Here is a 23,691-nt window from a genome sequence, read left to right on the forward strand (position 1 = left end):
CGCAGGGCTCTGCCGCGGGGGGACGGGGCTGTCGCTGGGTTCCGGTGACACCGGGGGAGACGCGCCGCTCGGCGGGGCTTTGGGCCGCGGGAGGACGCTTTGCGCTCTCCGAGCCCGGTTTGTGTTTTAGCGGTTTGCAGACAAGCCTTTGCCCGTACCGTACCGTACCGTACCGTACCGGCCCCGCTGCAAACGGGGGCGTCCCCGGGGCGCGCGGACCGATGGCTGGGGAGGCCCCGCCCCCCCGGCCACGTGACCGCCCCGCCCCGCCCCGTCCCGCTCCCGGCGCGGCGCCGGGCAGCGCGCGAGCGCGGCGCCGCCATGGCGCTGGAGGCGGAGGCGGCCGCCGCTGCCCTGAGCTCCTTCCTGCGGGACTTCCCCGCTCCGCTGGGCCCGGCGGAGCCGCTGCCCTGGAGCGCGGCGGGGAGCGGCGCCCTGAGCAAGGCGGAGGTGCCGGGCGCGCTGGCCGAGCGGGCCAGGGGCCTCCTGGGCGGCAGGTGAGCGGGCCCGGGGCGGGCGGCTGAGGGGCGCGGGGCGGCGGGCGGCGCCTCCAGGGGAGACGGCGAGGTCCGCCACACCTCGCCGAGGGAACGCTGGATTATGTTTTTAATCAGTATTTCCCCGTTCTTAATTGTTCCTGTGAATATTGCCCTGATAGCCGGGCCGTTAACAGCGCGGCGCTGTCACAGGCCTCCCGCCGGCATCTGCGCCCTTCTGATGGCCGTGTGCTCCCAGAAACGGCTGTCCCGCTCGTGGTGCGCCGGAGATTAAATTACAGCCCCGCAATTAGCGTGGCGGGGCGATTCGTGAGGTGACGTGCTGGTGGCTGGATCCCGGGGGTCCCGCCCGGGGCTGGGTCGGTGGGGGCCGGTGGCCGCGGTGGCCCCCCGCCCCGCCGCAGTCGCCGGGGCGAGCAGGACGGGCTCCCGCGGGTTGCTGAGGCCGGTGCGGGCTCAGACGCCAGGAGCGGGGTCGCACCACGGCTGGAGAACCCACCTGTTCTCTCGGCGGCGGTTCTGTCACCCCCGATCCCGGGAGAGACATCTTCCAACCTCCATCCTTACCAGTTTAGTCTTTAGCGCTGCTGAGAACTTGGATTCGTTACTGCTTCTGGCAACTTAGCGCTTCACCAAGACCGAGTTCTCTTGCTGTAGCCTCTTCTCTTCTGGTGCTCTTTGTTCCGCTCCCTGCAGCGCAGCAGGGAGGGCCGGCCTGGTCTGGGCTCTACAAAGTTCCTGCCACGGTCTGCTTCGTTAAAATGTGTGTTAAGACTCAGAACAGGGATTCTGGATGGGCCAGACAAAAAACTAAACATCTAAGTGGAGAGCTGACTGTGCTGGGATAGCTAGCGAAGACAGGGAGTTAAGGAGACCGGCTGTGTTAGGTATGCTGAATGTTACCCGGTCACTAGAGGAATTTGATAAAGAGATAGAAAGCAGGGTTTGAATTACTTGTCTCTCTAGGTACTATCTGGTGAGTTTAAGAACACCGAGTAGATTTTGTTGTTGTTGTCGAGAGTCTGTATGTGATTTTTAGATACCTAAATTGCCTTAAAAAAGTCAAATTGCTTCTGTACTTTATATAATGTAGATGCTCCTGCACATAACACCATTCAGTTAGGTGTGCCTAAACCTGGAGATGAGAAACTCATACAAAAAAAACTTAGGTTTTTTAGGCCATAGTTGAAAAAGATGCAGTTGATCATCGCATTACTTAGTTGTGCTTTGACTAGATTGTTCTTGAACAAAGCACAGCTGTTGCATTCCTAAAAGAGATTGCAAATTCATCACGTGCATTGAATCTTTGAACTCTTTGGAGCCAGAGCGTTTCTGGGTGAGGGCTGTAGAGAACAGGGCGATGCCAGTCTTGATCAAATGCTTATCAGGTGGCAGCCCATCTGCCACGTGGGCCACGCTGACGTTTCCTAAAATTGTTTTAGAGAGGAAAGTATGAAGCCGTAGAGATACGGGGTAGGTTCTTCAAACTGCAGTGATTTTTAAAACCGCATTTCTGAGTTGCATCCCTGCTAACAGTCTATTGTTCTCTAGTGGGCACGTTAGCGAGTGGAAGCAGAGTGCGCTGCTTTGGCCGTGCTTTCATCTCTCCTGTCACTTGTGGGGTTCACTCAGGAAGGAGCCTGCCCTGCCAGAGGCTGCGTGTTCCACATCCCTGCCCTGAAGCCCCGTCTCATCAGACACCACGCTTCGCCCAGCAGCTTACTCCCCCGCTGGCAAAAAAGAAAAGGAAGGGAAAGATAGCTAAAGAAAGCAAAGCAGAATTAAAGTGCAGCAATCTACTTATGCTTCTCACAAACTGTGCTTGGAAAACAGAAATACATAAGGAGAGTGTTTTTATGAATTCTCATGGCTGCCTGCAGGCAGAACAGTTGAAGCAGGGTGTGTGAAGCACACCCGAAGTGTCAGATGTAGGGATCCCAGCAGACTTTCTGCTCAGTTTTGGTCTCCTATGACAAAGAGAAACCTCAATTTCAATCGCAAAAAGGCTGCGGTTTCCTGCTGGGTGGGCTAAGTTCATGCATGTGGAGGAAAAGACTGGTCGAGCCCAAGGCCAAGACAGGAATCCAGTATTTTGAATGTGCAGGCCCTCTTCTCATTAAGGACCAAAACTAAAGTCTCTGTGTGAGAAATTGCCAAACATTACACTTTGTTTCCCATGTTCCCAGGTTTGCTACTGCAGGTGAACTCAAAATGCAGTTTCAAAGGTTAAATAAACTTTTCAATTGATCTGAATTCCCCAAATCCTCGACAAAATAGATCAGGGAATGTAAGGTAGCAGAAGAAAGAAGGATGCTTAAGGCTTTAAGAAAAGAAAAAAATAAAGGGAGGGATGAGACAAGACATGTAAATATTTGTGTGAAAGTTAAAAGGTGTGGAAGCGATGCCAGATCGGGGAGCGAGTTCGCAAGAGGTCAGTGTGATCCAGTGATCTGCTGCTGCAGGCGGTCCCGGCAGCACCCCTGGCACACAGATGGCAGCTCGGTGGAAAATACGCACGTTCAAATATTACAGTGCCAATATAACCAGGTGTGACGCTATGAAGATGTTACGGGATGTACCTTGCTGACTTCTGGCAGTGATGCTTCTTCTGTATTTCCTCCATTTGAGACTTCTTTAACACTCCGGCATCACAGAATATATTTTACATGATAATTAGTAATGAGAAGGGTTTCTCTGTAGATCAAAGGGTTATTGGGAATTGAGTTTGGCACATGGTTCTGCAGTTCTGCTCCTAATTTCTGCATTGTCAGGTACTTCATTTGCACCCACACAGATGTCTGGGTCGTGCCTCTAAGTGCCCAAGCCAGAAAAGGTCCAGCAATATCCTTGGCTCACGAGACAACATATGGTGATGTTTAGTGATGTTTAGCTTGTCCTTCAGTTGCTTGGAGGCATAAACCCTTTGTGCCTTTGCAACGTTCTTCCTCCACCGCCCATCAGGCTCGCTGTTGAGAATGGGGTAAAGAATAACGTTTGTTAGGAACAACGAGGAGTTCCTGAATGCTATGGCTTCTCTAAGGCTACACACATCTCTTACATGCAAGCAGTTGGATATCTCAGGCTGACCCCCTTGAATGCCTTTACTAATCTAAAATGAATTATTTTAACAATCATCTGCAAATGCAGCTATAGCCAGAAAGCGGCTAAAACAGCCAACGGCTTTCGCTTCCTGGCAGGACTTGGGCTTAAGTCACTAATCCAGTGGAGCTTTGCAGATGGTTCCACTTTGAATAATTCATTTAAATCAGTGGAACTGCCTGCCTTGTGTGGAGCTAAATACATACATAAAATTCTGAAGAATTAGGGCAGGCTTAAGTAATCTTGTTTTGCAGAATTTTAATTAACACATGCTTTTGGGTAAGAGCTGTGTGTTCTGACAACCTGTGGAAATGGGTCAATGCGAGTAAAGAGTCCTTTAGTTACTTCCAAAGCTTTAGAAATTAACCTGAAATTTTACCATCTTGTCCTGAAACAGAGCATGAGATGAAAACAGACCTCCAAATACAGGAATTTCTCCTTTCCCTTGTTAGGAGCTGGAACTTGTGTGGCCATCCTGTGACACAGCCAAGGAACACTGTGACATTCCAGCAGCCTTCCTGTGCGAGGGGATGTTTCTACAATAGCAGTTGTGAGGCTTTGCTTCCGCTTCCGCCCCCTCCCAGGCCGTTCGCTGTGGTTCATCTCTCCTTGCCCCAGCATCCTGTGTGATGTCTTGGTGTTTTACTCTCTAGTTTTGCACCCAAGGTGGGGCTCTGGCATCTTTATCCTCAGCATTTCCCTGCTTTTAGAATATGTAATTCAGCAACTCTGATATTTTGATGTTTTGATGTGATGTAAGCGTGAAGAGGGGAAAAAAAAATACCTTCCTTGCCTCTGGTTTACCCAGTCTCTTCTTAAAACTCCCTTTAGTTGCTTCCTCTGAGAAAACAGCCAATACCCTGTCTACCGTGACCTCTGCTTTTAGTAAATCCCCTGAAACTTGCTTACTTATTCCTGATTTGTACCATTTAGTGTGTATTGTTGTAATGCACTAATACTTCTCTTTGCTAGGAACGTGTTCACAGTGTGATCACTTCAGAGAAGAAAGTGAATTCCGTGTGCGATTGCCTGCAAACGAACTTTCTGGTTTTGGTGGGGGTTGCAGGGAAAGCAGGCGTGGGCTGGGCAGGGGCGGGCTGCCCTCTTCCACTGCTTTATGATTAATAACGCTAGAATTGGAAGCCTTGATAAAAGCGCACAAGAGGAATGTGGTACTTCTGCCATTTAGTAGTTAATTTAGCAAATGGTTAACGAAGCGGCTGTGGTGGTTTGGGGTGGTGGTCAGAACCAGGCTGTTCTCCCTTGCGAGGGGTTTGTCCCCTGCTGCGGGGGAAGCTGAGGGCAGGACGAGGCAGGGCTTGGGGGAAGCCACGTGCAGCTCGCACTGTGTGTGTGGCTGGGTCATAAAGCTCTTGGCACTTCTCTCCTGCCTCCGACTGCATATAGTGCTGGGCAAACTGCTAATTTTGTGATCAGTAAATTGCATTTCAGAATACATTTATTAATTTAAAACTCCCAGGGAGTTTTCCCTGTTACAAGATACTCTTAATAGTAACTTGGGGAAAGAATGGCTTTGCCATTAAAGATAAAGTGTATGTATGGGGACGCCTGCAATACAAGAGAGAAAAAGCTCGATGAAATGCTGAAAAAAAGATGAAATCTATAATGATGATGAAACTTCTATGTTTGGCTTGCTGGTGTTTAAATCATGTTTCTTTGGTTCTGCTTGGAAAACTGGAATTGTCTTTCTCTAGAACTTGCATGTTTTGCTCTTGTAACCTGTGTGAAACACCCTTTCTGTTGCTGTTTGAATTGGGCGTCAAGTTAAGAAATATTTGATTTTGAAACAACAGCTTTAGGGCTTAATTGAAAAGTGGCTTCGGTGGAATTAAGCCACTCCTGTTGTGCTGTGTGGTTTTTCTTCCTGCTGAGAATGAAATGGAAGTAGCAGGGACTCTCCATTGCACATTTTCTGTGAAAACTGCTTGATGGTGACCGAAGGCTAAAACAGATGGATTCTGGATTCTAGTCCTGCTGCTTCTGGTCATTTCAGAAGAAAATCTGGAAAAAACTGCATGATGTAAAGATGCATTTGTTTTGATTCTCTCTTGTTCATCTGCTGTAAAGACCTGACGTCATTAACAAGGAACACCTTCCCGTGTGTTGCAGGACGTCAGATGTTCTCCCCTCGACCGATGGATATTTGTGTGTTTCTGGTCGCCGTCACCCTGGGAGCTCTGGTTGCTGCTGTAATAAATACTAACGCTTAGAGCCACTTGAGGGGAAACATTCTGTAGTTGATGATAAGAACAAAAAGGGAGGAGGGAAATAAAAGTGGCAGACTGGGGAGAAAATACTGAGTACAAGCAGCTTTTGTTTCTGAGGAACCTTGTGACCTGCTATTATTCGGGCAGTGTGAGAGGACCTTTCAGTTGCTAGAGAAGTGCTGGCGTTTGCAGATCCCCGCTGGAACCGGTGCTGATGGGGGGTGACGCTGGGAACGCGCTCCCAGCCGCAGCGCTGGCAGAGCTGTGCTGCCTGTCATCTGCTGGGTTACAGAGCCGGCAGCAAAAGGTGCAAAAATACATCTTCCATCCCATGGAAGTCAGCTGCAACTGAGCGGTGCTGGCAGCTTTTGCTCGCAGATACAGCACTGTCTTGTTCCCTAACATATGCATATATATCTATATATATCTGTATATATATCCCCTCTGAAAGGAAAAGAGGATCGTACTGTGGTGCTCTGGCCCGCAATACCACTGCTGCCTTATTGCCGTGACTTTGGTAATCATACCTAGAAAGGACATGATGTAACCTTTTATTTGTTTATTTATTTATTTTAACTTGAAAGGTGACAAGTGATCAACAACTTGGCCAATACAGCTAGTAATCTCCTGTGCTGCTCTTCACACAAACAGAGGTTTCCTGACAGTGCTGTGGGAGAATGTGTGTGTGTGTGGCGGTAGGATGTGAATTATTTTCCTTCCAAAAAAAGTAAATAAAAATTCAGGAGGCTCTGCATCAACCCTGGGTGTTGGTATGTCCTAGTGAGGCTTGTCCCACTCTCCAGCAGGTCCCGCAGGGCTGCCTGCCCGTTGCGTCCCTTTGCTTCTCCCTGCTCCGAGCTGAAGAGCGGCTCTTGGGGTCCTGCCATCTGCTGCCCCGACGCGCAGCACAACGGCCGTCCTCTCGTCAAGCCTTGGAGAAAAGGGCAGTCACAGTTGAGGCTCTGGACAAGACGTGGTGGCCTCACCTTCAATGCTCTGGACGGCCCCCCATGCCCATAAAGCTGTTCACTGGAGACTTCTGAATATGCCCTCCTGGATGGGGGGGCATCTCTGAACTTGATTTGCAAATGTGCCGGGGAGCTGATCACCCAAATAAAACCCAGAAAGAAGCGATCTTACTGGGGTTTCTGCTTCCTGAAGGAACCTGTGTATATTCTTTCCTTTCTGAAGGCTGGTACGTAACGGGTCAGTAGCGGCCGTATGATTGATCTGACGTACACAAATACACTGTGGCTGTGATAGCGTGACAGCTGGGCTTTTAAAGGGGAATAAAATAGAGAACTAGATTGTATTGCAGAAGAGAAACAAGGTGAACAAGAAGAGAAGTAGGTTCTGTTCTGTGACTCCTGCCAAATCTAAGCTATGCAAAGTATCATAATTGCTTTCTATTTCCGTGTGTAACTTTATTTTGCCCCAGAGGTATGTATATCAAGAGAAGCTCTGCGTAGCTCCTCCTGGCAATACTCTGTGTGTCCAGTCGACTGAAGCCTTTGGCGGAGAAGGATGGCATATCAGTTTAAGTGTGTTTTTTATTAGCAGGAGTATTGCTTTACTCTTTACCTTACCATTTTTATCTATGTTCACATTTTTAAAATGAGGCTTGTATTTTGCTGTGAAGTGGCTGGAGGGTATGAACTCCTGGCTATCTGACTGTAGCTGGTGGTGAAGCTGCAGTGCCTCATCTGCACTGTTACAACATGCATTCATTCTTTTAAAATATTTTTTATTGTGGTCAAAACACACCCTTTTTGTTAGCAAAGAAATAGCCTGTAGCAAAGAAACTCTAAGTCTGTTTACTACTAGCCTGCGTAGGCTGAGGGTAGGTAATTAGTGCTGTGTGTGTCATAGAAATGGGGCTGACACGCTTCTAAGGCTCCAAAGAGAAGGTGGCATCCTTTCCACATCACACACCACCTTCCCTCTTCTTCCCAGCACAGCTGTTTTCCCACTTAGGAAACAGCTACAGTATTTCTTCTGATTCATGAAGATTAAATGTGCTTGGTTCAGCCTGTCAGCAGGGTGTCTTGGGCTTCTTTGAGAGGAAGATTTTAACAACAAGTGACATTTTTCTTTGCTTACAGAAAAGGTTTGGAGTCGGTTATGGTAACAGGCTTCCACTTTCGCGCGGGTTGCCATAGGTACTGTGCCTGCTTCCAGGGCTCTCCAGCCAAGTGAGGCCTTGGAGCTCTCAACTGAAGGAGCAGTTCTTGCCCTTGTTTAATTATGTATTTTGTTAACTCTTGAAATCTCTGATTTAGAGGGTGAAATTAGAACTGGGAAATATTTAACTGAATGGAAGATGCCGTTGCCTTGGAGCTCCATTTACCTGAGCTTGAGTAAAAACAGGCTGATCAATATATTTTATCTTTTGCCAGCACGTCAGAATCAGCTGCTCAGTGTTGTTATTGCTGGCTGCATAAGAAATAAAACCCCAATAAGCAACTGTTTTCTTTGTATAGATTTGCAAAACTGTGGAGAGGGAGGAAATGAATAGGAAGCAAAGCTGAATGAAGCATATCAGTACTGAGGAATCCATGAATTTCCTTTCTAGGAACTGGGTGGCAACTGGAAAAAGTTGAAGGGTGTGACATAATAATGCGTAAACCTTTTCTTTGTTCCAGGCATCCTGTAAGCAGAGGCTTATACAGGACTCGTGAGTTACAGCACTTAGTATATTGCCTTTTGTTTAAGCTGCTTTTTATGGACCCAATTCAGCAGGTCAGGGCTCTGGAAAGCAGAAGTCGATAAAGTTTAAAAGCATTAAGCCCTCTTTTGATGCAGAACTGGAAACCCAGCCCAGATTTGAATTTCTCCTCGAACCTGGCAGAGCAATTCTGAAGATGACTGAAGCTGTGGCTCTTGCTATGCATTTAAATGCGTAGCTGTTTCACTTAATATTTGTCTCTATTCTTGGAGCTGAAACCTACTTTAACTAAAGCTTCTGACTTTCAGCTACGCATCTGACATTGTTTGTGTGGCTTGTATTTTCATATTCCTTTCTTTTCCATCTATACAAACACAAACAGGAAGCAGGATTTTTGGGGGGGTTGCCATATCCGTTTCGGATGTGTTTCTTGCCTGACCTTTTAAAAGGCTGTCTGTTGGTGTCAGAGTGATGATAAGCAGGCATTGTTATTTCTAACCTGGGTAGGAAAGGAACTGACTCCCCTAAACATGTTACCCCAGGGAGGGGGAAAAGCCACTTGCTGCTTTTCCTGGCTGGGCTGTGACTGCAGCTGGCACTGAAAGGGCTGCAAAGGCACTGCCGTCTAATTGAAGGGTGGAAATGAGTCATGAAAGCAGGCCATGGCCGCTGCAGAAGGTAGCATGGAACAGGCTGCTGTTGGCCCCTGCTGCCGAGCACAGGGCTCTCTGTCGCTGCCCCGGGAGGTACGTGCGTGGCTGACGCGGTGTGACAAGGCCCTTCCTCCAGAAACACAATGGCAAAATGCTTTCCAGCTGCTTGTCACTGGGACTGAAACCCCACGGACCTCCCCTCCCAGCAGAAACCCAGCCATCTCTGTTGGACCTCTGCGGAGACCAGTTGCTTCCACCATTTCTGACTCGGGAGCCGGCCAGTTTTGTGCAGGACTTTCTAAATGTTTCCTGGCAAAAGAGAGTCTTGTCCCTGACTTGCTGCAGGTGCCTTAAAATGTTATTTGCTTTGGTTGTGTAACTTGGCGCTTTGCGGGTATCAAACACTCCATGAACAATGGATAAAATGCTTTTTATGGACATCCATGCTTATTCTTCATTGTGCTCGTAGAAAATGTCTGGAATGTGTGTTATGTACTGTAATTGTTAGTGCCTGCCACAGGAATATAGTGAATATAAAAGAGTTATTTTCCAGTAGCCTCATTTTAAAGTTGGATGGGGCTTATTTGTTTACAGATTCTAAAGAACTAAAGCAAGTATGTGCTTCCTGTAAAGCCCGGAGCTTGCATAAAGCATTGAGTAAAAAGGAGAGGGTGTGTATTATTGGCGTTACTGTCTTCTAGGTGCTTATCTAAAAACTTCAGCTGAATCACAAGCCTTGGAGTCTTTTCTTAGCCTGGTCCCCAGTGCCAGCTCTGCACCTTCTTGCTGCATGATTTCTTTGGGGAACTTCCAGCCAGGAGGATCTGGGTATTAAATGGCTATAGGTTGGTACTAGGCAGGACTTTTCTTGTGGAGGGAAGGGAACTGGAGTCTTAATTACCCTTTTTGGAGATTTGCTTGTACTGCAGTGCAGAGATCCTGATGCTGTCTGTGGTGAGACAGTTTACTGCAAGCCAGAAATGTTGTGTAGTCAATATAAAGTTTGTGTTCAGAGGCTGGAACTGAAGGTAGCAGCTCCCATCTGAGAGCTCAGGAGAAGGAGGTACCATCTGCGACTGGAGTGTGAGACAACAGTTTGAAAACATGATTCATACGCTTCTTCCTCCTTGCGTTCTTGAGAAAGCAGCTGTCTAACTGAAGATCTTACTAAAGACTTGTTTGAATAAATATTGAATATATGGTTCCTCTGCTAGTTTACTAATGAAGTTGGAATTATTGACTGTGTGTAATACTTTTTAATTCTGAGGTCACTAGCTATAACAGGGAAGTTGTAGCTCAATTTAAACTAATGCAGTCTATTTTGCTTTCTCTCCCTTTTCTTACCAGCAGAGGTGTCTCACCGTTTCTCGCAGCATCGTTGATCCATGCTGCCGTTGATGAAGTCCTCCAAACAGACTTGACTGAATTTAAGCAGCAAAGTGTGGAAACAGAAGGAGAAGGAGATGAGGAAAGGTTCACCTGTGAGTATAATTTTTTCCTTCTGTGGTTTTCCTGGAGGCTGTGTGTTGGAAGACTTCAGTGTTTTGAAATGTTTCCCAGAATATTTGGTGAGGCTGTTTGGCAGCAGCAGCGAGCAGAGCTTTATTTGCTCCTGCTGGGTGTCTGTGGGATGAAAGGTGGCTGCGTGAGTTTTGTGGGCAAGATGCAAACGTGGTGTCTGGAGCCCTGGACTCATTGTGTGCGTTGGCTTTCTGGAAAGAGAAGCTCTCTTCCCAAAAAGAATTAATGAATGTGTCCACTCTGCTTCCTCAACTGAATTAGCTAAGAACATTTCTTTTCCTCGTTGGGTAATTTCACTTCAGTTCAATTATGAGTTGAGCTTTTGACCTCAGCAAAACATTCTCAGACTTCCATGTTGTTTCAGTGGAAGTGGTTCAGTAGGACGTAACCTGACCCAGAGCCAGGCTGATGCTTTTTCAGCCCTTGTGTCCAAGACAGCAGCAATCTCTTGTCTTGAAGGCTTTTCTGCCTGCTTGATTATTTCCTTTTTTTTTTTTTTTTGGGGGGGGGGGGGAAGGGGGGAGAGTAGGGATGCACTCCAACCACTATATCTTTTGCATTTTACTTACATAGTAATATTTATGTCTAATATGCCAGGCTGATTTTTGGGTCTTTGTTATGATTTTTGGTAATGTAATCACCTACTTGATAAGCTTCTGTTTTGAAGGAGAACTGGGAGGTAAAGAAGCTGCTCTTACCCTTAACGTTACACTGTTTTCCATTGCAACTTTCTCTCCACATTGTTCTCGGGAGCCTATTTTAATTCTTGCAGGGCCTGCAAAGGCAGGGTGCTGAACGTGTGTGTGTAGCTCTGAGGAAAGATGGGCCAAAAGATGGTCTAAGGCAAAAAGTGTTGTTTTGTCTCTGTGCTGTCAGTGCTGGATGGAGAGTTGCTGCAGCGCTGCTTCTTCAACAAGCTTCGGGACATCTGCCTGGAGTGGCAGAAGCAGTTGCCACCACTGAGGCCACTGAAGCGCTTCCTGCTGATCTCCATCCACGCCATCCGCAACACCCGACGGAAGATGGAGGACCGGCATGTTCTGCTCCCAGAGTTCAACCAGCTGTTTGGTTTATCGGTAAGTCCGGACAGAACTGGGAAGGGTGGTTTGTTGGCTCTTCAGCATCGCTGTAAACACAATGGCCTAGTGAGGGATGGTCTGTGAAGCGGTCAGAGTTTGTGGGCACAAGTTATTGATAACATCTGTGCTGGAGCAAGGAGTTACTGACTCGGATGGCTGGGGTCTGACTGCTGCCCTCATAAAGAGGGATCTTCTGACCTCGGGTTTCATGTCATAAGCAATACAGGGAGACGGGAGGTTCACTTATAGTTATGTTGCTGCAGTTACAATCTTCTTGTGACTGTGGTAACTGATATATTAAGAAAAGAAGGAGGGAGAACAGCAGTTGAACAAGGACACGTGCCAATTAATGAGGCTGCAGTGGGACTCCATAACCAACTGTCTGCTCTTTCAATTCCAGATTAATTTTAAGGATATTGAGTGACTAACAGCAAGCAAAGAAAAGTAATTCCCCTGCAAAGTACCCATTTTATCTATTTTGCACGTGGGTAAACTGACTTAAACTGCCCTTACCCATGCTTACATATGGAAGAAAGCCCAGATAAAGGATCTTTGCTTGCTGGTACCACTCTGAGCTATTTTAGTTTTGAACACTTACATGCTTTTCCCTCTCTCCCTCCCCGAAAAGGATGACGTTGATCGCGCTTACTTTGCGGTATTTGACGGTCATGGTGGAGTGGATGCTGCCAATTACTCAGCAACCCATTTACATGTAAATGTGGGGCTACATGAAGAGATTGTTAAGAATCCAGCTGAGGCCTTGAAATGCTCTTTCCAGAAGACAGATGAAATGTTTCTTTTCAAAGCCAAAAGAGAGGTGAGTGGGTAGAGATTAATTCCATTGTATTTAAGTAACAGTGAGAACTGTTGGACAACATGGAATTACCTAGAAGATTCTGGCAGTACAGTTTATTTGAATCACTGACTTCCTGAAATTATGCGACATGTAGAGGTTTTCTTGGATAAAACTACTTCTTTTTTTGAGGGAAAACAAAATGACAGTGCTTGCAAGTTCAAGATGAGTGATTGAAGAGGAATGTGATGTGGTTTAAATGATCCTGACATCCCAATTATTTGAGAGAACACTTTGCTGCCTCTTTGCCTCAATTAGGCAGCCTCTAGATGTTCTGTTGTCCTACCTCTGACCTGTAAAAGAGGTTTCTCTCTTCCTGATAGTACAGTCACTATCTGCCTCTTCCTTGTCCCACCATTAATGTCACAAGATGACAAATGTATTTTGTGATTTAAATCAGATTCTTCAGTTCATTAAGCTTATTGATCAGCGTTGAATCAAGATGGTATGATGAACATTCTTCAAATCTACGTCATGGGGGGATGGCTTGTTATAATGCAGTTTAATGAGAACTCTTGTTATAGCAGTAACTGAATGTGGAAGTATTCACTGTTAATGGCTTCATTTCTGTCAACGAGGTACAAAAGAGGGACCAGCATCTTCATGAGGTCTGACTCTCGCTGCTCTTACAGGGAATCTAGGACACTTGGGTGCCTTCCTTTTTTGATATCCTCACTTACATCCCTTATCCTTGGGGATTTCTGCGGAGCGAGGGGTCTGTAGTTGCTAGTGATAGTGTGGAGAATGTGAGAGGGACTGGGGAGGCCTGTCTTTGTGAAATGTTCATACCACTGAAATTCAGATCCTCTTTCTTTTCTGTGTGTCTCTGTGTGGGTCTTAGTCTCCTAGATAACTTTTGGCATTAATAGCAGAGAAGGAAGAACATAGCAGAGGCAGTATTAGCCATATGCATGTTAGAATATGTAAGTGGTTTATTTCAAATCTGTCTAATATCTTGTACCTTTTTCAGGTACCTGAATCATGATTGGCAGGTCTGTGGGGCATTGAAGTGTGATTAAACCTCCATTTCCCATGTTGCCATGTAATCTAGTAGGGCTTGTTGAACATTCACCGGAATTCCTGCTTTCTTCCGTAGAAGCTGCGGAGCGGTACCACGGGAGTGTCTGCCTTGATTGTGGGCAACGAGCTGCACATCGCCTGGCTGGGGGACTCGCAGGTGATGCTCGTGCAGCAGGGAAAAGCCGTTACACTGATGGAACCTCACAAGCCAGAAAGAGAAGTAAGTCTGTTGTGGATTTTTTTCTCCTGTGTATGTTGTCAGAATCTCTCTTGAAACCTTTGGGAATCAAGCCTTGGTTAAGTGTTCGGTGCTTTGCACAATTACATACATTGTATGGTAGGGTTCAGAGACTGGACCATTTGTTTTTTCCATCCACTCTTGAAAAGGTGATGCCTACGATTACATCCCCTTCAGTAGTCCTTACTTCAGTTCTTGCTCAGACTGTCATTTCAAAATTTGTAGTAATTAAAGACTTTTACAGGATTTTTTTGTGTGTGTGAATTTCAAAGTGCCTGTTATGAATGAAGTTTTTAATTTGAGATTAATAGCTATTCAAAATGTTAGCATAATGCAAGCCTTTCATAATATGCTATGCTATCATTCAAAAGCTAGTGATAATCTACTAGCCTAACTGGCTTAAAGTATCTTGCATTTTCTATATATTTTAAATAGCCAGGCATTTTATTACGTGAAATCTGTTGGGGATCTTGCTAGTTTAGATAGCATTGCATGACCCTATTTGTAGCATGAATATTTGTAGTAACTGAAGTAGTTAAAGGAGTATCAATGCAAATGCTGTTGTAACCTACGCTAGATATCTTGCATTTTATTCCATATGTGTATATATTTATTGCTGCATGAGATGAGATGAGAAGAAATGGCAGAAAGTGTACTCATTCATATGGGAAAAAAGATGATGGTACAAAACCTTCAGAATGCTGCTTTTTTTGTGGACAGGCCATGGTACGGTTGGGAAGTCAGTGGGTTGTTTCCAGTAATCTTAAGTGCATGTTTCCCAGCTGGGCTCTGATACTTGTGCTTGCTGTGTTCAGAGTGTATGTACAGAAGCTGAAGCAGCTCTTGGTTTGGGGTTTTGTCTCTTTTCCCATCTTCCATTAGATAACAACGAGGTCGGGAAGCCGTGGGTAGGCCTTCAGTATAAAGATTGTGTTCTGGTTTTCAGGATGAGAGGGCGCGCATTGAGACGCTGGGTGGCTGTGTGACCTACATGGACTGCTGGCGGGTTAACGGCACCTTGGCTGTTTCCAGAGCAATTGGTAAGATAAACCATCAGAATTAGTGTAGTTCAGATTAAATTTGATATAAAACACACCACCCGAGACGGTATGTTTACTGTAAATGGCATTCTCTTCAGCATCCACCAAATAGCGAACCACTCTTACTGTCTTTGCCGTAAGGTGAGGTTGCAGCTATATAATTGTACTGGTTTTACCGTAAGCATGGAATATTGTTTTATTTTACCTACTAGCCGTGACAGTCCCAACTCTTTTATACTTCTCAGTCTTTTGCTTCTTGTAAGCGTCTTTTTTTTACTATGGTGTTCTACAGTACCTTAACAGATGTAGAGTATTTAATTTTTAAAAGTGGAGGAAGTAATAAATGTTCATCTAGGCGTCTTTGTGTTTCTGAATGTCTGCTTGGTGGGGTTTTTTTTGTCCGCTTTAATATTAAATATATCTTTCTCCTAACTGAGAGAATAAAGTAATAAAGCCTTTGTTTTGGTTGTTTGTCCCAGGTGACATATGTCAGAAGCCTTACGTCTCTGGCGACGCCGACGGGGATTCATTTGAGCTGACTGGTTCCGAGGATTACTTGCTCCTGGCCTGCGATGGGTTCTTTGATGCCGTCAAGCCGTACGAGGTTGTAGACTTGGTCCTGGAGCACTTAATGCAGAGCGAAGGAGTGGGTCTCCACGCAGCAGAGAGGCTGGTGGCTGCTGCAAAGGAAAACGGATCCAGTGACAACATCACGGTCCTGGTGGTGTTCCTGAGGGATCCTCAGGACATCTTGGCTGACTGTCTCAGAGACCCCAAGGGCCTTGGTGCTGGTGATGATGCTCGGAGCTCACCCTTTAATTTCCTCAGCTGTGAGGCAGCAGCCACACAGTGACAAAATGTGCTTAATCCAGAACGTTCAGTTAAGTTCACATAAGGAACTGCTTTCCACTGAAGAAGCCTCTAATACAGTAGGCAAAATGTGTCAGGAAAAAAATGACAAATGGTCAAACGTTTAGCAGAAAAGCAAGACTCCTTTTACTGAGTTCACATTTGTCTTCTCCTTTCTTGTCTCTCCCTTCCAAAACCCTGAGCAGACGTGGAGCTCTGTACAGCTGTCCTGTCTCTGGGAGCAGATGCTAGAGTGTGTCCAGGGCTGCTGGTCAGGTCCCTCTGCCCTGGAAGTGGTAAGAAACCGTGATATGTATAAGCTAGTGGGTGAGAGTACCCATTCGTGAATTCCGAGTGAAAATTTCTATTGGCGCTTACAAAGAATGCTGTGTGTTGTATTTAATTGTGATGTTACTGTGGAGACTGGGAGGAGAGAAGCTGTCGCCATCGCAGAGGAGCTTGTTCCTGCCTGTGATCCGTGGGGACGGGCTCGGTGTGCAAGGGGCTGGGTGACACCACTCTGCTGTGTAAGTTCCTCCTGTTCTGTACCAAAGATGATATGAAATGAGGCGGTCTCTCTGTTCAGAGACAGTCAGTTGTGTGTGTACGGAGAGGAGAAAATGAAAGTGAATGCTCCCGAAAAAGAGCAAGAAATATCCCAGGCAAAATGATACAGAATCAGCTGCTTTCTGGGATGCTCTGGTTTATAAACTGGAATCCAATATTTAACTGCACTGGATTGTTTCTCCCTCACAAACATGCTTTATTGGCTATTTGGCAATCCGAAAAGAAAGGACCCTTATTGTTGTATTTGAGAGAGATCTTTACAATATGTGTGCTTTAGCAGTTAAATATGCTCTGTTTCTGCCACTTTTTTGTGTACTATACAAATGAGAATTTTATTTTTATTCTGAGCATTTATTTGTTTATTTACTGAACTTTAAAGTTGGAGGAATTTTTTGCAGTGTTACTTTATTTGTTGTGTTTTTTATTTAAACTAGAATTTTAAAGTGGCTGTGTCTTTATTACCTGGGTTTAAAAACTGACTACCCTCAAGTGCCTTAAATATTTCACCCAAGGATTGCTGGCTTCCCATCATACCCTGGTGAGCCAGTTTATGGTGGTTTTAGAATGTGACTTTTTTATTTCCTTAAAACTGATGTTTAATGCACTTAAATATTTCATTTTTGTGAATTATTATAGTGGGAACCATGTTTCAAGAAGACATCTTGTCCATTCTTGCCAAATCTTGTGGCTTGTAGTAGAAGTTTCACAATAGTAACTGTGACTTACCCCCTGCCCCTGCAAAAAGCTCTACCGAGTTAATCATAAAGTAACAATCTGAGTCATCATGGCTTTCGTTTAAAAACAAATATGCTTCTGACCTTCACAGGAAATTTAATAACAGGAACTAGAAACAGTTTAGTAACAGGTTTTGATTAATAGATGGTTAATTTGGCCATACTTCATGAACTTTTTGGGTGTAAATAACTTTCTAAGGAGACCTGAAGCTGAGGGGGGCATGGAAGACTCGTAGCGAGAGCGTGTATTGTTCGTGCCTGTCATGTCCGTTACGTGCTGGGTCTCCCTGGCCGCCTGGCCTGGCTCACAGGACACAGCCAGAGTAAGTGTGTTGGTAACTCCTGTGTCTGAACAAGAAGTGCTTTGCGTCTGGCAGCACCATTGTGTGCCTCGTTTGGAAGCACCCGGCATTGCAGTCTCGGTTACAGTGCATTGACCACGGACGTTGCTGGGGGAGGAGGTGTAGGCTGAAGAGATGGCTGACAGGGAGGACGGAGCAGCGCTGCTGGTGTCCACAGGGACGCTGGGTCCTCGGCTGGCGTGGGGCTGTGCGGGTACCCGAGCTCCTGGGGCATTGAGCTGGATGGTGGGGTTTAACGCAGCACCCCCTTGGTGAGCTTGTTACACACCAGCTCCTCCGTCACTGCCTTGCTCTGCTGTGCAACGGCAGGAGCCTTTCCTCTGAGGAGGCTGCAAGCGCTTCTCCATCCTGCATTTTGCTGTCCTTCCATCAGGCGGGGAGGCTGGCTGAGACGGCAGCTGGGGGGAGGCATGGTAGTGAATGGCTACTGGTGAATTTTTGTAGTGAGCCCACATCTGCTAAGGAAGCTTCAGCCTTGCCTAGTGATCCCTCTGGATTCACCATCTCTTTGATTTCTAACCCAGGTAGTCAGTGTCGTGCTAAATTCTGGTGACCACTAGTGCCTCTTTTTGTCTTGGAAACAGTTCTCATTATTAATACAGAAAGAATCATACAGAATTGTTTGATTTCACTGCTATCTGAGGTTTATCAGGAGAGGGGGAAGCTATTGTATTCATGAAGGGAGGCGTTGGTAAATTCATAGTATGGTTTAGTTTCTGAAATTTGCCAAACTTCTGAAACATGGAGGGAACTGAACAAGCCAAATTCTTTGTAATGTTCCTTTTATTTCAGCCTTTCTGGGGCAGATCTGCATTACAGGGGAGAGAAAGTCGAAGTCTTTCAATGGATACTTACAGCTATGTGAGAATATCCTTATTTGGTTCAAATCTGACAGATTTTTTTTTTTTTAATGGGACTTTGATAGCACCTGGAGAAGCCACGAGCTGTAATGTGTAATAGTGTTAGAAGAAGCGTCACTGGGGTGGGTGGGGAGGAGAGAAGGGAAGGGGCTCCAGCAGGAGGTTATGAAGTTGAACTAAACAGTTCGAAATACAGAGCGGTGCTGTGTTTTGAATTTACAGTACTAATGTGTACATTAGTTTTTCTTACTTTCCTCTTAAAACTTCTGGGATTTCTGGTGCTGGTTGTTCTGTTCTGTTTTCCTTCCCTCCTTTGGTTAAAGATAAAATGTAATTTTGGGGAGAGAATGATCTCGCCTCTCTGGGCCTTCCCAGTGTCATCTACAGTATATTAACACTTGTCCACCAATGACAGATTGACTAATTTGCTTGTTTCTTATTGTCTTTCTGATGGGCCTGCAACAAAAGCAGTTCTTGACTCTAGCCAAAATCTTTGGAGCTGTAGAAGTTAGCTGAAGGATTCAAGACAAATGTTTAATGAAAAATGAAAGTATTCTTGTATTTTGCTAGACTCCAAATGAATGTCTGCTGCTGCATTTTAGCACCCAGCATCAGAAAATCTGGTCCTTAAAGCAGCCTGCAGTTTCAAAACAGAGCACACTTAAATTCTTGTGTTGTGCTTGATTGGAAACCAGCCTGAGTCGCTCTGCTCGGTGGATACCCAGCGTCTCTCTTGCTCACGGGTAATTCATATTTCTGCCTTTCTTTCCCTTCCCTACCCTGCCCTCTCCTGCAAAGAAACACACCCAAGGCAGTGAAGTCTTCTGGGTCTGACATAGACAAGATTACAATTTTACAAATGACATTTGTTGGAGGGGTTGGTTTTGGGGTGTTTTTTGAGAATACAGAGGATAGAAATGCAGGAAAATTTTTAGAACCGAGGGAGATTAAGTAAAATCCACCCTCTGAGTGATGGAGGAGTGAAAGAGAGAGACAGGAATGCATTTAAGTATTATTAATGCCTATTTTAAAAAGGAAGTGGGCTGGAAAATAGAGCTACAAATGTCAGTTCTGTAGAGTGAAATACCAGTGCTTGAAAGAATTAGAAACACACCTATTAAAAAGGCAATACTGAGATGTGGTGACTCTGTCTTCGAACAGCCGAGGAAGGAATGGCAGTAAAAGCGTCCAAGGTGCCTGGTGGTGACCCCATGGCGCTGCCGTGGAGCTCGTGCTGCCGAGTGGCATGTTCTGCAGGTCGTCTGGGTGAGGTGCTGCCGGGGAACCGGTCACTCTGCAACCGCTGCCGTGACGCCTCTTAATGAACCCGTGCATCTGGGGAGTAATTGGGCACCGAGCGGTTGCAACAGAGTTGGCAGCTGAATAGTGTTAATCAAAGTGATGACTTTAATAGCATTTAATAGACACTTATCTGAATTCAAAGTCAGATGAGATGCTGCTCTTTTTAAAAGCATTTCCAGTGCTATTAGCTTTTTGTCATGAAAAGCCACTAAAATTTCCATTTTGTTGTTGGATGTTGGGAAGAGTGCCTCACTTGCTCCCTGAGTGCTGGGGAGAAGTTGGCTGGGGGCACTGGAACACCCATGCTCGGTCGGTGGCGTAAAGCAGCTGTTTGGGGTTGAAACTCCCCTCCCAGGCGATCCTTTAAAAACTCACATAAAGGCGCTTCCAAAGGAAGTGGCTGAGGAAGGGGGGTATTTCTGAATGGTGTGGCACAGAAGGTCACCAGCCACTGCCCTCAGTCTGTGACGGGCACAAACGGTTAGTTGAGTGTGAGAATGTTGGTTAAATTCCTGGTGCGCTTGTGCTGCTGGTCCTTGATAGCCCAGACTGGGCTATTTCTGACAGTCCTGAAGTAGCTGCAGGGAGAAGGGGGGGATGTGAGCCACAGCAGGGCACACTGCAGATGATTCAGATATAATTTAGCTCTAGTTAAGCCTGAATTAGATTTTCCCGCTTAGTTCTGTCACTGCCCCTTTTACAGTCGGGCCAGAGCCATCAGACAGAACCCCACTGGGAAGTGATGGTTCCTTCCCCTTCTTGAGGGGCAAAACCTCCTGATGGACAGAACGTCCTTCAGGAAGGGCTGGAGAGGGAGAAAAATGAGTTTTCAAATCAGTGCAAAACTCCCCAATCTCCGCTAAGCTCTGTGTTCTCTCTGATGCGGGTTTGCAGCTCTGATTGCCTCTCACCAGCTGCGCTGGAACCTGGTGCTCACCTTTCAAACTGATCCCAACCTGCGGCTGGTCCTCCCTGGGCTCCCTGGGAGTGCTTGTTCAACGGCATTGACAGCTCTGAGAGCTAACACCTTCTGCTTGTGTTTGGGTTGGTTTTAAGGTATTTATTGGATTTTACTTTAAAGTTATTTATACTGGTATCAGTCATGTCAGCTGGGAAGTAATCATGTGGAGACGAGGGAGTGCCTGGACCTCAACACCCATCTGTCATAGATGCCACTTGAAACACTACCTTAAAATGAACCGGTGGGCTTTAGTGCTAACCAGCTCTCTGAACAGAACAGGAACCCAAAATCTTGCTGAGAATCACGGAGCCCTGTATTTGGTGTCACCCGTCGGGGCCTGAACGCGCAGAAGCTGCTCGATGCCGCTGGATTAATGTGTTTTCGGGGCTGTGCCTGCTGCCGCCGGAGCGCACAGAGATAAACAAAAGGCAGCTGTGTTGGCAGCGGGGAAAATTCAGCAAGATGCAGCTTTTGTCAAACAGAAGAGGACAAATCAATAGGAAAAGAAATGTTTTCAAGCTTCTTGGAATGCAAACAATGGAATAAAAAAAAACAGGCTGGAAGAGCTGGCAGCGCTCTGTCAGCTTAAAACCACTGTTTTAAGCAAAAGAATTTGGCTGCTTTGTAATGTCTGCTTTATTTTTTTAACAAACTCCTCTCAGTCAGGGTTTCATGTCTTCTTGTTGTTATGTGTTTTTTAGTCTGAGGAGAGAAGATACATCCAGCTCCTTAGAAAGTTAAATATATCTGGGCTTTGTGACTAGTTAGATTATGATTATTGAATTTTCTTTCAACTATTAAGCCTGATTTACTAATTTCCAGGAGATATTAATATAGCAAGTACTGAACTTATTAATGATTAAATGGTTCTGGATTTCCCTGCACAAGAGCCGGACCAGCCTTTCCCGATCTAGCGGATCTACTGCAGTTCATTGCCCCGTAGGTGGCAGTGCCCCAGGGGGTGGAAGGTGGGAGCTGTGACCATCTCCCTGCAGGAAGCATTTATCCCTTTACCTAAGGAAGGATGGCTCCTTTGGGTGTCTAAGGATAAAGAGATAATCGCTAGGAAACCAGAGAGATCCTATGGGGACCTTCTCAGGGCAGTTAAATACTATGAGTTCCTCTTTTGCATGCTGCCCTTTCTGACTTCGGTAGAAGGCATTTTGCTTAGTACTGGGTGATTAATGTTGCTTTCTTTTTTTATTTCTTTTTTCTTTCAGTATGTTTAATAACAGCAAGATGTTTGTTTTGTTGGGGGTTAAAATTTTATACTGCCAAAAATAAAGGCCAGTATGAAGTTTTAGCTTTAATTACTTTTAACTTTAACTACTACTAACTTCCTTTTCTGAAAGTCAGTCCTGCTCTGTCTCCTCCTTATTCTCTTCCCAATTTTCTTTTTCTTCTATCTCTTAAGTCCTTTTACATTGTCAGGCCCCCTTCCCAAAATCCTGTAAACTCCATTGGCTGTTAAGACAGTTTAGCTGCCCCTTTATAATCTTAATTTCATCTGTGTTCATAGTGAATGGGGTCGGATCTTTGGAGGCTGCAGCACCAAGAGTGTAGGAAGTACCATGGCAGGTAGGAAGATAAGAGACTGCCACAGCTGTTGGGTCTTTGGCATCCACCAGTACTGGACACGTACGGAGAAAATGCTGTTATTTGCATGTTGTTCCATAGGAACACTTAAGCTGATTTCAGGTAACAGTAGCTCAATACTGAATATAGGACTTCAGAAATAGTCTTGTCTCTGTATGTCCTTGTTCCTGCAGATTGTTTGTGTTCTCAAATGTTTGCACTGTTTAGAGTGAGGGAAAAAGTTTTCTGCCTGCCTTCGCCCCCTCTGCTCTCCCTTCTCTCCCGGTGATGGAACAGGCAGGTTGGTGACCCCAGCAAACCCCGGGGCCGCTCAGCCCTCGCTCAGTCTCTGCTCTGCGCGATAACCTCGGTCTTCTGCTTAGTTAGTGGTAAGTTAGACCCCTGTAACTACTCCTGCTGACTCAAAAATGTGTGTTCTTATCAGTATTAAACCAGTGCAAGAGCAGAACTGTTGCGCTAGGCATGTTTCTTGCCACCGTGTTGGCTAATGAACCTTGAATGAAAGTAAGAGGGCCAGTGATTTTGAAATAGGAGCCGTTAGCCAAGTGTTGTAGAGTCGTAGTCCTTATTTATTTTGTATGCTAATCTGCACTTGTGACCCTGAGCAGAAAAGCTGCAGTATAGCAGGTTTTATACGCTGCGGCTTAACCAGTTATCTAGTATCTTAAAAATCTTATTTAAGCTGACTGGTTTGGTGCACAGGTCAGAAACCGGTTGTCATTGATCATTAAATGCTATGCATATTGTATGCTCATTTACATGGGTTGTTCTAATAGTGCTTGTGTGTATTATGCTACGTTACCATATTTTTTATATATCTGTATGTATTGCATGAGGTTTAATTGTTGGTTTTTGTATTGTCACTTTTGTACTCACACAGTGCCTCATGTATCTATTTGCATATTGCAAGAAGATGTTTCAAAGCAGTGATTGGAAACCGGTGGGGACGAGACTCTCCGCTGTAGGGTCTGATGTTTCTGAAGTATTAATAAAGCATAGCGATTTGAAGCATTCTTTGTTTCTTTTCTTAAATGTATTTTTCATTCTAATACTTCAAGTAGCTGGATCCGCAGTGGTCGCACTGCACATCTTTGAGTGGTCACCCTGTCACCAAATCTACCTTCTTCCAGGGAAAAGAGAGTGTTGGGAGCACAAGAAGGAAACCGTCCCTGGGATCACAGAGCACGCTTGCTTGAAAAGATGAGGTCACTAGAACCACCTTAGAAATGGACAGTGTACCTCCAGTTCCTTGATGTGATCTCAGTTTTCTCTCGTTTTTACCAGCTAACAACAGTCATCGCGCAGGTGAAGTCTGATGTACTGCCTGATGGCTTACGGTACCGGGGTGATGATCTGAACGGCCCTGATGCAGCAGAGATGGTGACAGTTGGTTGTTTACATGCACACTTGTTAAAGACGTGGTCTGTAACCGCGGAACGGGAAGGATGGACAGTGAATTCTTGGAGTACGTTAGGGTTAATTTAGTACAGAACACAGAGGAAGTTTTGAGACAGATGGTAACTTTCAAAATACCAGTCTGGCTTGGAAGCTGATCTGTGTGATTGTT

At 45.7% G+C, this 23,691-nt stretch overlaps 1 protein-coding gene across 2 annotated transcripts; it reads left to right on the plus strand.

Annotated features, from left to right (window-relative positions):
• The first annotated feature begins 301 nt into the window (after positions 1-301).
• PPM1F (protein phosphatase, Mg2+/Mn2+ dependent 1F) lies at positions 302-16,711 on the plus strand. Of its 2 annotated transcripts, none has more exons than XM_074159705.1 (7): positions 302-497; positions 10,493-10,623; positions 11,540-11,739; positions 12,371-12,559; positions 13,692-13,835; positions 14,800-14,893; positions 15,373-16,711. In XM_074159705.1, exons 1-7 carry the CDS (start codon positions 322-324, stop codon positions 15,744-15,746), a joined length of 1,308 nt encoding a protein of 435 aa, XP_074015806.1. In that variant the 5' UTR covers positions 302-321; the 3' UTR covers positions 15,747-16,711. The 2 variants fall into 2 exon arrangements, with proteins under 2 accessions (XP_074015806.1, XP_074015805.1); XM_074159704.1 differs by having other exon boundaries at positions 322-497; positions 10,490-10,623.
• Positions 16,712-23,691: the final 6,980 nt, after the last annotated feature.

Source organism: Numenius arquata, chromosome 16 (genome assembly GCF_964106895.1).
Source record: "Numenius arquata chromosome 16, bNumArq3.hap1.1, whole genome shotgun sequence".
In the NCBI taxonomy this organism is placed as follows: domain Eukaryota; kingdom Metazoa; phylum Chordata; class Aves; order Charadriiformes; family Scolopacidae; genus Numenius; species Numenius arquata.